This window comes from Neolamprologus brichardi, chromosome 5 (assembly GCF_056152115.1).
Source record: "Neolamprologus brichardi isolate AB-2024 chromosome 5, ASM5615211v1, whole genome shotgun sequence".
In the NCBI taxonomy this organism is placed as follows: domain Eukaryota; kingdom Metazoa; phylum Chordata; class Actinopteri; order Cichliformes; family Cichlidae; genus Neolamprologus; species Neolamprologus brichardi.
This window is the reverse complement of record NC_142108.1, coordinates 8,088,562-8,101,704: the sequence shown is the minus strand read 5'-3', so window position 1 is coordinate 8,101,704 and position 13,143 is coordinate 8,088,562. Positions and strand designations below refer to the sequence as shown.

At 39.5% G+C, this 13,143-nt stretch overlaps 1 protein-coding gene across 1 annotated transcript; it reads left to right on the top strand.

Moving 5' to 3' along the window:
* Nucleotides 1-231: 231 nt before the first annotated feature.
* kbtbd8 (kelch repeat and BTB (POZ) domain containing 8) lies at nt 232-11,746 on the top strand. Its single transcript, XM_006784611.2, has 5 exons — nt 232-303; nt 6,402-6,609; nt 6,822-7,128; nt 7,622-8,441; nt 8,601-11,746. The coding sequence occupies exons 1-5, from the start codon at nt 288-290 to the stop codon at nt 9,062-9,064; spliced, it is 1,815 nt and encodes a 604-aa protein (XP_006784674.1). The 5' UTR covers nt 232-287; the 3' UTR covers nt 9,065-11,746.
* Nucleotides 11,747-13,143: the final 1,397 nt, after the last annotated feature.

The window sequence follows — 13,143 nt, the reverse complement described above, 5'->3', positions numbered from 1 at the left end:
TGAACTTATTTCTACCTCCACTGTTCCCACCAAGATATGAAACCAACCTCTGCTTTGGATGCACCTGTTTAGATACTGCTGATTTGACTTCTTTTGGTTGGCTCTAACCGAGTGCCCTGTGTGTAATTTATCCATGCAGTATTAACTTTTTCCTATTTCAGAAAAAAGGAAAATGATTGGCTCTGAGATCCGATCTCCTCTTGCGATTGGCTGTTTCTTGTTTCCGGGGCTCCGCTCGGCACTCATTTGACGTTTCTGTCGGTCTGCTCTGAGACAGACTGGAGAGAATGGCTGCCAGTGGAGGTTAGCAAAATCTTCATTGTTTTGTGTACTTAAATATTGCTTTTTAAAGTTAGAATATGTAAGTTCATGTGTTCACCAGGCGTAGCTTTACAGATTAAACGAAGAGGTCTTGACATGTTGCAGTTTCATTAAATAAGGTCAGGTTCTAAACGACTCCTCAAACTGTTGGCTGTCGTTAGCCCGGCTATGTAGCTAACGTTAGCTGTGTGGCTAACTTTCGGCCGGTTAGCTCGCTGCCACAGCTGACTGTGTAAACACTTGTTTATGACAAGAGACAAAGGTTAGACAAGTTGTAGTAATGGCGATAGTCATCAAACGAATACACTAGATATTGCGCTACATACTCTTATGCTTCTATAAGGTGAAGACGTCAACACTTAAAACACTTGAGATTTTTATCGCCATTTATATCTCGTAATGTTGTGTCAAATAAAGCTTTGCTAGCATTAGCTTGGTGTCTAGCTGTCTGCTAAAAGTTAAGCTTGCTCCTCAACTAGCTAAGCCAACCGCGAGCATTACTGTATTTTATGAAACACAAGCATTCAGGCGAAGTTGTGTACAGCGTCGATCTTCATTAGTGTCTATTCTTCAAGTTTGTTTTCAGTCTTATTAGCTAACCAGACCGTTACTGCAGGCACAGGGCAGCGATGAGAGATGTTAGCAAGCTAGCTACCACCTGGTGTGATAGTAGTTTTCTATTTACCCACCGAGCGTCTTTGTCCTGTCAGCATTGCACAACCCGAGACATTTGTTGTAAGTTTCTATATCGTATAAGTCAAAGTGGAGCTTTACAGCAGTCATAAAGTTGGTGTGCCACTTTTACAATTTGATATAACACATGTGATAAGAAAGACGTTCACTTTGTGGACGCTTATAAGGGCAGCACTGCTGTACTCAGGAGTTTCTAGGCTCATGTATTGTCCTGCTGCTTTCATTCAGTATAAGAGAAAGGGAACAATCTCTTGGTACAAGTTTAGAAACAAGCAAATATAGTGCAGGAAATATTATATTTATACAGCTGTATCAGTCATTATATCTGGACCTTTAATCCAGGTGGCATACATCCTTAAAATTTGGTCATCAGGTTTTCACACACTCCACACTTTATTTATGTTATTACACTATAAAAAGAATATGTGTGGCTCCATAGTATAGTGGTTTAGAGATTTACCTAACAAAAACTATCCCACACTTTTGCTGTTTTTTGTATTTTCATTTATAGAACAAATGCAATGTTCAAGCTTTATTCAGTTGACTTTTTAAAAAAATAATAATATGTAATTAATGTTTGTATAAAGATGTATTGGTTCATATTTATGCTAATATGAACGTGGGTCAAGTATATGCATGTATATGAGGGTACCACAATGATGATCCTGTTAAATTGGCAGTGTTGAACATGGGGTACGCATAAGCATGTGCATACTTCTTTGTACTCCAGTTTGGGCTTTGATTAATTTTTATTTCATGTAATGCACATTTGTTTGTCATTTGAGTTTATTTCCTTATATATTTGAATGTGTTTAAAATCCAAAATAAAACTGTATATCATATCATGTATATCATATCACAAGTAAAAGATCCTCAGTTTAATCCCAGAAGGAGGCATAAATCCCCTTGGGGGCCGGAAGGGCATCCAGCTTAGAAACATGCAAAGCTACCCGCTGTGGTGGCCCCCTGTGACAAGGGAGCAGCTGGAAATTGCTTTATAATATAAAATAATTAGAAGGTTTTGTATTTCTTTTGAAGATTTTTATGTTAGAAAAGTAACAATATTTACCTACAATGTCTAAAATAATCTCCAAGTAAGTGTTGCTTAAAAGTTTGTGAAACATAGGGATTGAGTAAGATCACAAAAACTCTTGTATTTACACTGTAGCCATCTACACTAAGGAAATTCAGATATTTTGAAATCTCTTAGGCAGTGGGTTAGAGGCTGCGTGCTTTATAGAGTAGTTATGATACTAGAAATTCAAACTCAATAGCACTATCTAAGAAAATCCCATCTTCAATACCAGTGGAAAAAGAAAATGACAAAAAATGTGTTTAAAAAAACTGACAACAATACAAACTGTAACATCAATGATAACACTGTTTCTACATTATTGGACTTAGTGAAAAAAACCCACATTAAAATATGACAGCTATTTTAAGATTGTCTGAAATTGTGCTTTGCTTCTTTTGACTTGGCACTATATTTTTGTTGCTGATCAAGTAGAGTTAGTCTGCTAGGTTCTAACTGCTGCTGTTGCTGTCTAGCTGCAGGAACAGTTCAAACACTTCACACTGCCTATATACACTTTATATAGACACCTTTAACTAACACTGCCTATTATAGCATTACACATGAGCAGGACTGATTACATTTGCTGCTTACCTGCTACATTAATGTTATCTTTTTATTATTAGTCATATTGGCTAGCCACTACCTTAATGATAACTTAACACACAGCTAGTGCCTTTCTTATGTAAATGCTAATAGTTAGTGGTGATGTGTGTGGCTACAAGGTTAATATTCATGATAAATGTTTAATACTTTGATGTTGTTAATGGGAACTTAAATTACCTCTTAACATTTATCTTAAGAGATGTTCAGTGTTGTGACGATTAAACTACTGTTCATGTTAGGAATGTCCCGATCATGTTTTTTTGCCATCGAGTCAGAGTCCGAGTCATTTGATTTTGAGTATCTACCTATACCGAGTCCCGATCCAATACTTCTATAATACATAAAAAAAGAATAAAGAAGAGCGAAGAAACAGATCCTGGATGTTCCTCATTTTTTTATTTAATTCACCTTATTTTAACATTCAACAACTCTGTTAACAAACAAAGCACTTTTGTGAGGTAGCTTGAACAATCAAGTAATAAATAAAATAAATTCTTCACTTATGGACTTTAGTGCAACAGTAAATATAAAAAAAAGTATAATATAAAAACAAATAGCACCTCAACTTAAAATATCCGGCAGGCCTGTAAACAAACAAACAAACAAACAAAAAAAGATCTACAGTGTTTGCAAAGCCAGTAATGTGCTTTTAGGAACTGCACTCCTAACTCTTACTGTCATCACAGTAGTAAATTTCGCAGAAAAAAAAGTATGTTTCTCTTAATGAAAACTAACATCTCTACCTTGTCAGGTTTGAGCCTGTTTCTGTTCTCATCAAGGACGTTTGCAACGGCACTAAAAAGGCTCTCACTGTCCACAGAGCTAAAGGGGGCATGAGATACTGGGTTGATACTGGGAAGCTGATTAGCATGTTCTTTCCAGTACTGAAGTGGGTCGCTTTTCCAAGTTTACATATCTCACAATGGCAATATTGTTGTCATCAACTTTATAATACCTCCAGACTGCAGACATACTCGTGCTTTTCATGTGTTCAGCCGCTAGTGAGGGAAGCATAGCTGCTTGTCTGCAGCTGGTCTGTAAAATTGTGTGTCAGCTGAATGGGCTGAAGACGGTACTGTTGGTATTGATGCTCTTCCAAATGACTATATAGCAGTTAAGTATTAAAAATGCATTGTATAAACTGAATAGGCAAACGGTACAGAGCTCTACACTGGCAGCTAAACAAAAACTTCAGAAGAATTGGTAGCTCCAGATCAGAAGCTGTGGCTGCTATTGTCAGGTATGTTAACATCATATTTAAGCAGTGTTGGGTAAGTTACTTTAAAATAGTAACTTAGTTACACTACTAGTTACTTCTATCAAAAGTAACTCAGTTACTTCAAGTTACTCGTTACTTTCAAAGTAACTAGTTACTAGGGAAAGTAACTTTGGTTTTACTCAGAATTCTCTTGTTAATGTGTTGCTTCCATAACTTTGCCAGTCTTCTAGCTTGCTTACTTGCCACAAGTGCACTGTGCCACCTACCAATAGAAAGGAAAAGATAATGTGCATATTTCCACGAGAGAAATCCCACACCCGGACCATCATTGACTGCTGCCATGATTCTAGCCTACGTCACAGCATCATGTGCGCCTTTTACATCCAACACAAAAACTGCAGTCGTGGTACTTTTGATTGTACTCAGAACTCGGAAATTCTGCCTTCTGAATAGGAAGATGTAGGTAACACCAGACTGCAGATGAGCTGCATACAGGGCTGGACGGGGACAAAAAATCGGCTCGGGCATTTTGACTAGAGACTGGCCCACCATTATAGGAAAAATCATAAAGCCTTTGAATGAAAACAAACACTGTTGTGACAGTGATGTACACAGTCTTGATGGTATATTTGCATCAATCTATGAATCGTTTGTTCGCAAGATTCAGATAATTATTTTTTAAAAGCTAGACATTTTAAATTAGAATAAGAAAGAAAAGTATTTCTTTGTGCCCACCTTTCCCTGTTAATGCCCTACCTGGCCCCCCTGGCAAAACTTTGCTAGATCCGCACCTGCACAATTACCAGCTGTCAGCTACCTAAAAAAGGATCCTGGGGTTATCTGTCTCTCAGAAACAGTTCATAACTTCCCTTCAACTCATTCATGTCACCTAAAAGGTAAACCTGTTTCTCCATCACCTGCTCAGCTCTGATGATTCAGTAAGGACATCTCCTGGTTTCATCTTCATGTTTCCCTCTCACCAGATAACCAAACCGACATCATGACCAGCAGCTTAACAGCTGTGGCTCCAGCAAACATCAGCTGATACTAGAAATTAATATTAAATAAATTCTAACAACAGCTGATCAAGCTTAAACGTGCTGCTGTTGTTTAGCGTGACATCCGCTGGTTTCCTCTTTCTGGCGCAAAGTGGGCGATAAACAAACAAGAGAGCCGATCAGCTGATCATTGATCAGTTTTCATGATTGAAGTAGAAACGGGAGAGGGAGGGGGAGAATGAAAGAAGAAGAGGCAGCTGTGCAGCAAACACAGAATAACTGCAGCTTTGTGCCCTTTTCATTGTAGCTGAATTACGGGACAAACTGTTCCTTTTCACCTCAATAAGAAACGCGTAATATTTTCTCTCAATACCAGACGGGACGATTGGCAACTCTAATAACTTATGAACAAAATAAAGTTCAACATCATTAACTTCATAGCACCCACCCAGCTGTATAGAAACTCCGTCATGCTAGCTAGTACGCAGTACTCAGCACAACGAAAATAAACTCCACCTAAACTTGGTTTATATCTGACCCAGATAGACTGCAGGTCATAACTTCTTACCTGAAGTTCAGTTCACACTTGGACCGGCGGCCGCCTCGGGTCTCTTTTCCTTCTACGTCCCCTTTCCCTCATCCACCTGCTGGCCTCCACCACTTGCTAATGTTACAGAATCTGTGGAAGCTCCGCGATAGCCACCACACGAAGTAACGAGTAACGACCCTATCTAAATCCTAGTAACGACTAACGCGTTCCTGGTTTTGGCATAATAACTAGTTACCGTGCTCGTTACCATAATAGTAACGTAGTTACTGTAATGCGTTACTTAATAACGCGTTAGTCCCAACACTGTATTTAAGTCCTTTCTTCTGTAATAATGTTTTAATTTTTAATTTAAAAAATGTTTCTACATAAATGAGTGTTTAAACCAGAGCACTGTTGACTATGTACACTGTATTACTGTTTAAATAATTTAGTAATTATCATTATTATGTGATTATGTGTGGTTTTGCAACCTGTTTACAACTCTCCTAATCTTGTGTCCCCAGGTAACCTCAGGTACCTGTCATTAGACATCCTCTGGACCTGACCTGACCTATGTCTTATGCTAACTCAGTCAAAGGGATCTGGCTTTTCTGATTCATTCTCAAAATTGACACTTTGCATTCGTCAAAACAACTAAAGATACTGAGATTAAAGTGCTTTAAATACTCATACCTCGTGCACTGTCTTTATTCTTCTCTTACAGTATATTTTGTTGGCATACTGCATGTGATATTCGTTTGTAGCAAACTAGAGCTTGCACTAGACACTAGAGTGTCTGTGAGGCTGTTTTTTTTCTGCAGCATTTTCTTAATTTTTGGGGCTCTTTGGTATATACATGAAGCATTTTGTGTTTTCATGTCAGTTATACATGTGTTTAGAGCTGACTGAAAAAATTAAAGTGAGATGATAATAATATTTTTTTCTGTTTCTGCTCTTGTTCAGAGGTAGGGAAGCTGTTACAAGTACAAAATGGGACGCTTCCAATCACCAACTACAATGGGGTAGATGCTGTTCATGCTTGTAACATCCTGCAGCAGCTCAAAGCCTTGTACGATGAAGCACAGCTCACAGACATCGTTGTAGAAGTGGACCATGGCAAGACTTTCTCATGCCACAGAAATGTTCTTGCTGCAATCAGCCCATATTTTAGGTAGGAAATTCAGCACTGCATATGTGCCTATGTCCTGCATTTGTACGTGTTTGTTTACAAATATTTATTAGTTGCTTTCTTTCTTGGTTTCACTGACATTTTGACTAGAGGTTGTCTAGAAAATACGATTTTCTGATAAACTTTCTCAGTTTTTAAGATGAGAATTTATAATAATCATAAAAGGATTTGTGTTTTTTCAAATGTTCCTCTAGGTCCATGTTCACCAGTGGCCTTACAGAGAGCAGTCAGCGTGAGGTTCGAATTGTTGGCGTGGAATCTGAATCCATGCACCTTGTCCTAGATTATGCCTACACGTCCAGGGTCTCGCTCTCTGAGTCTAATGTCCAGGCCCTATTCACTGCAGCCAGCATTTTCCAGATTCCTGCCCTGCAGGACCAGTGTGCCCAGTTCATGATCAGCCGACTTGACCCTCAGAACTGTATAGGAGTCTTTATGTTTGCTGATGCATATGGGCACCAGGAACTGAGGGAACGCTCACAGGATTATATCCGCAAGAAGGTCAGTTGAACATAAGCCTAAATTGGTTATTAACAGTTACTTTTGGACTGTGATGTAATGAATGCCTTCAGCTGTTTTATACCACAATTTTTAGACATGTTGTGGTATCTACTTTTGTAGTTCTGCTTTCTTTATGACCAGGACATTTGGCTGCCAAAAAACTAAGGATGTACTGAGTGTTAAATTTGTTGGTTGGTACTAATATGTAATGATAATTTGGTAGACAGCTGATATAATTTTTTAATTCCTTTTTTGTGTTTATGGCTTTTTCTACTTTTATGTATTCCTTGTTTAGTGGCCAGGGGAATTGATAAATAATTTAGAGTACTGTTTTATAGTCTTTCAGGTCTTCATCAAGAGCTTAAAGACTTAATGTGACACAGTTTCTGCTTTTGGCAAATGTCTTATTTTTGTCGGAACAGTGGCAGTCAACAACATTGACATCGAACTTTGTAATGTCTGAACTGAAACTCTAAAACTTCTTTTGTTTTAGTTCTTGTGTGTATCACGGGAGCAAGAGTTCCTCCAGATGACCAAGGAGCAGTTGGTCAGCATTTTGAATAATGATGACCTCAATGTGGAAAAGGAAGAGCATGTCTATGAGAGCATTGTCCGCTGGCTAGAGCATGATCTGTCTGGCCGTGAAACTCATCTAGCTGAGGTTTTTTCCCAGTGTATCCGTCTGCCCTTGCTGGATGAGGCCTTTCTCAATCGGATACCTCCTCCCTTTGCTTGCGCCCTCTCCCTTTCAACAGACCCTGCTGAGGCCAAAGCTCGCCTCACTGGCACAAATGGTTGTCCACAGCGCCTGGGTATGACTGCTTCTGAGATGGTCATCTGCTTTGATGCTGCTCATAAACACTCAGGTAAGAAGCAGACGGTGCCTTGTCTGGACACGGCCACAGGAAGGGTATTCAAACTCTGCAAACCACCTAATGATCTCCGGGAGGTTGGCATCTTGGTGTCCCCAGAAAATGACATCTACATTGCTGGTGGGTACCGTCCGAGTAACAGCGAGGTGTCCATAGACCATCGAGCAGAGAGTGACTTCTGGCAGTACGAGCATGCAGGCAACCGATGGCTTCCACGTGCACCTCTTCTGAGAGCCCGAATTGGATGCAGGCTTGTGCACTGCTGCGGGAAGCTGTATGCACTGGGAGGCCGTGTTTATGAAGGTGATGGGCGAAATGCATTAAAATCAGTAGAGTGCTATGATGCCAGAGACAACTGTTGGACTGCAGTCAGTCCAATGCCAGTGGCCATGGAGTTTCACAGTGCTGTAGAGTACAAAGACCGTATCTACGTCCTCCAAGGTGAGTCTTTCTGTGCTCAGGGGAACTTATGCAATTATGTTTGTTTGTTTTTATCTGTACAAAATATGTAAATAAAGTGATATTAATACAACAGACATACTGCATATGAAAACCATTTTAATGCATCTGATCATAACTCTGTCTCTTTGTTTCGCACAGGTGAATATTTCTTCTGCTATGATCCCCGTAAGGACTATTGGAGTCATCTGGCGCCAATGAGTGTCCCTCGGAGTCAGGGTCTGGCTGCCTTGTATAAAAACTGCATCTACTACATAGCTGGGATCTGCAGAAACCACCAGCGTACTTTTACTGTGGAGGTCTACGACATTGAGAAGAACACATGGAGCCGCAAGAAAGATCTACCCTTTGACCAAGCCACAAGCCCGTATATCAAGGCCATGCTGCTGCAAGGCAAGCTACACCTGTTTGTACGAGCTACACAAGTCATGGTGGAGGAGCATGTGTTTCGCACTAGCAGGAAGAACTCCCTTTACCAGTATGACGATGAGGCAGACGTATGGACCAAAGTCTACGAGACACCCGATCGTCTCTGGGATTTGGGCCGCCATTTTGAATGCGTGGTGGCCAAACTTTATCCACAGTGTCTCCAGAAAGTGCTTTGAGGTATCTGAATTTTGTGGACCCCATCTCTGAGGCAGAGGGGGGATAGTGTGGTCCTGCCTGCCTTGTGCCTGGTGTTACCTTGGGTTTGCACCACATGCACCATTTTTGGTTAAGTCTTAAGTTGTTCAACTTCTGGTTTAACATGATCAAAATGGGGGTGCTTTTAAAGATTGCAGTATTTTTTTTCTTTCTTTCTTTTTTTTTTTTTTTCAAGAAAGCACCAACTACCCACACTGAGGCTTGTTTAACAAAACCGTACAATGACTCATAAGTGCAATTATACTATTTTTTTGCTTGTTGTCGAGCCATGTTGTTCTATTTTTGTGTTAGGTGCATAAATACACCAGTCAGCCACAACGTTAAAACCCCTGAGTTGCAGGGTGGGGCCTCTGTGGATTGGGTTGTATTAGTGCTATCTGTAAATGGTTTTACTGTTGTGGCTGATTAATGTGTGTATGAATTTTTACAAATGATAAGCATGCGACTGAGGGTGTTGCCTCTGGAGATATGGATGCTATGTGTCAGCATAAAGTGAAACTCTATATAGATATAGAAATATACAAATAGTCATATAAACTATATATTCATACGGGTAAGATGAGTACCTTAGGTCATTAGTAGATTGCTGGCTCTGAGGTTTGTGTGGATTTTTTTCCTGTTCTGCGTTTATGCCTCTCTTCAGTTTATTTCATATGCAAGTTTTAATTTGAAGTGTGCTTGTGATTGACATTAGTGTTTTTAAAGGTTGAAAGTTAAATGGTAACTTTTTATTGCCCACTCTTCCTCCACAGGTGTCAGTGTGTCAAACATACACTATGTGCGGCTTCCAGACTTTTTTTTTTTTCCTGCTTTGAGTTGGCATCCATTAAGTGAAATGTTAGAATATTCACTCTCCACATTGGAGAAACAAGGACGGAGTCAAATTTGTTGCAACACTAAGTGGCTCATTCAGACCAACAGGTTTACCTCAGAAACTTCAGAGATTTTTGATTAGGAGCAAAGGGACATTTCAGGCTGTTGTGTTGATATAAACAAGTGTTTGCTCTGAGTTTGAGCTCTGAGTTTGTTCTTTGACACCGGGTGATTAAACGCTTGAAAAAAAGGGTTCCAATAGCCTTCCTCGTAATGCCAAAAGAGCATTTGAGGTCTTACTATAGTTGTCGTGGAAGTTGGAAACAGATTTTGTGGTAGCAATAAATCATGGAACTGTGATTAGGCTATATTACATTGTATTACCTTATTAAAAGTGCATTAATTGTTTTGTGTGCTCGTCTCTGCTAGCGAAGATCAGTAGTACCCATAACGATTGTTTGGCTGTTGGCTGAAGTGATACGGATTTTTCGTGGAGATCTTTTGTGATGCCAATGTGCCTGCAGCTAGAAAAAAAGGGGCATCAGAATCAAAAACTGTTCCTCCTGATGAAGAATATCTGAAAAGTCTTACTCAGCGTTGCACTGAATAACTCGCCACTTCAGCGGTCCTTAACTGCAAACTTTACGAAGCACCCTCGTAAAGCAATGAATCCGTCTTTACACGTCATCACAGAGAGGATACAAACTTTTGGTGCTGGTGCTTTTTTCTGTTTTTTCTTCTTCTTTTTTTTTTGACAATCTTGTACAGAAGAACGCCACCACTGGAGGGCGTTTGCTGTCAAAGTGTGACATTTTTAGTGCCGTCAGTTTCCTCACGCAGGTTCCTGTTTCATCGTTGCACTACACATTTCTTGTGTATTTTATCTAAGCAAGGAGTGCCCTCCTATTAAGTGAAAACATTTTAGCAACCATATAGCAATCATCTTAAGAGATTTACATTGGCATTTAATACAGGAAAAGTCACATTCATTAAGGACTTGAGGATATAATTAACTTCTCCGAGAGAAGATTCACTGTTGACTGACTTTAACCTGATTTCTAGTCGACCCAGCTTGAACAATGTTTCCCACGAAAAAGGGTCAGAGTGGGTCTGGGCTTCACTCAACTGTCCACAGACAGCCATTTGCGAACCAGGAACGGAGAACTCTCAGGATTTCTACTGATACCCAGTACTGTATTTAAGTTGTTTTTGTTATGTGTAATATACTGTACTATAGATTTGCTGTACTTGCACAGTTTTTTAAAGTTATCTTCAGTTTCTTTTATAACTTGAAAAATAGATGTGATTTCTTTTTGTCGTCTCTAGTGGCTGTTTTGTTTTTTCTTTACATAATTATTTGTTTAGTTATAATAGAGTAATCCTGTTCTGTTGAGGGGAAAAAAAAAATTACCCGCACGAGTGATATATTTTGATTTGCCCCCCCCCCTCCACCCGTAGTACAGTAGTATCTTTGTAACATCTCACTGAAACTAAGCATTACAGTTGAAGTAACTAAATTGTTACAACATATTTCAAACACCAGTCATGTAATACACAAAGCTATAAAACCTGCTTTCTCCTAAGAGTTGGCTGCCCTGTGCGGCCAAACACAGCTCGTTCTGGTCATCCTCATGCATCACCTATGGGTGCTATTCCATTGTGTCTTTTTAATCCATTTATTTTTCTGTTGTTTTTTTTTTTATTTTTTTGGGTTTCAGGTTATAGTGGTTGTTGAGCTCAACTGTGAAATTCACCTTGCACATAATTTGAAAATAAAACTATTAAAAGTGAAATGTTTTATTTTTATTCTGTTTATTTTTAACTTTCAAGTGACTGAGGCCTTTGGACCTCAACTGTATATTGTTGTGTTCCACTGTGATATTTTTGATCCTAAAAATGTTTCCTACCTTGAACTTCTCTGATACTTATACTGTAGCTGCTGTGTCACAGATAGTGGAAAGCTATGCCAGGTCATTTACATTCACTGGACACTTAGTGAGCAGTTGAACAGATGTAACTGTTATCTGCTCAGCTAATCACATGGCAGTAGTTTAACACTTTGAGACTTGCAAACATCGTCCAGAAGACCTGGTGGACGTTAAACTTAGCATAAGAATGTGGAAGAAGGGTGGTTTTAATGGCTTAGCGTGTGCAATGGTTGGTGCCAGATAGGCTTGTTTCAGTGTTTCAAACTACTGAAATACTGGGATTTTCCTGCATAACCATCTATAGGGTTTACAGAAAATGGCCTAACAAAGAGAAAGTGTCCACTATTGGATGATGCCTTGATGTCAGAGGAGAATGCCTAGTGTTCTTTGAGTTGATAGGATTATAAAAAAAAGTAGCTTAAATGATCAGTTGTTAGGCCCAAAGTATGCAGAAGAGCATCTCTGAATGCACAACATGTCAAACCTTGAGGCAAATAGGTTAGAAAAGCAGAAGACCGCTCCTGTCAGCTAAGAACAGGAAGATTATGCTGTGTGCTGTGACATTTGGTAGGGTTAGAGTTTGCTGCCCATGGTCTATGCATGGATCCTTTTTGCCCCGTATCAACAGTTCAGGCAGCTGTTTGTAGTGTAATGGTGTCAGGGTTTTTTTTTTTTTTTTTTTTTTTGGCACATCCTGAGCCCCTTATTGCCAACTGATCATAATTTAAACACCAACAGCCTCCATGAGTATTATTGCCAACCATATCCATCCCTTTATGGCTATAATGTACCTGTCTTCAGATGGCTGCTCCCAGCAGGATAACATGCCACCACCACCGCCACAAAGCTCAAATCATCTTGAACTGGTTTCTTCTTCACTGTACTCAAATGACCTCCACAGTTAGCAGATTTCAGTTCAGTAAAGCACATTTGAGATCAGAAATATTTCCAGCACCTTGTTGAATCTGTGCAATGAAGTTTTAAAGCACTTCTGAAGGCAAGAGTGGGTCCAATCCAGTACTAGAAAGCTATACCTAATAAAGTGTCCAGTCTGTGTGTATTTCACCCGGTAGAAGAGGCGGATCTTGAGTAGTTAGATTATGACCTCAATTTATAATGGGATGTGTCAGATTAACTCATTTTGGCTTGGAAAACTCCTGAAAATCATCATTAAGTACATGAAAACATTTTATGTCTGCCAAAGGTAAAGGACACTCAGCCATAACAGCTTTCTTCCTGTTGTAATAGCTTAGTAGTTGTAGAATTTCGTTTTTCCTTCGGCTGTCATACTGAATGCC

Bases quoted from the DNA above. Each gene is read 5' to 3' on its own strand.
- kbtbd8 (XM_006784611.2), top strand. The intron at 6,610-6,821 runs GTAGGAAATTCA...ATGTTCCTCTAG, and splicing joins GCAATCAGCCCATATTTTAG to GTCCATGTTCACCAGTGGCC. The intron at 7,129-7,621 runs GTCAGTTGAACA...CTTTTGTTTTAG, and splicing joins AGGATTATATCCGCAAGAAG to TTCTTGTGTGTATCACGGGA.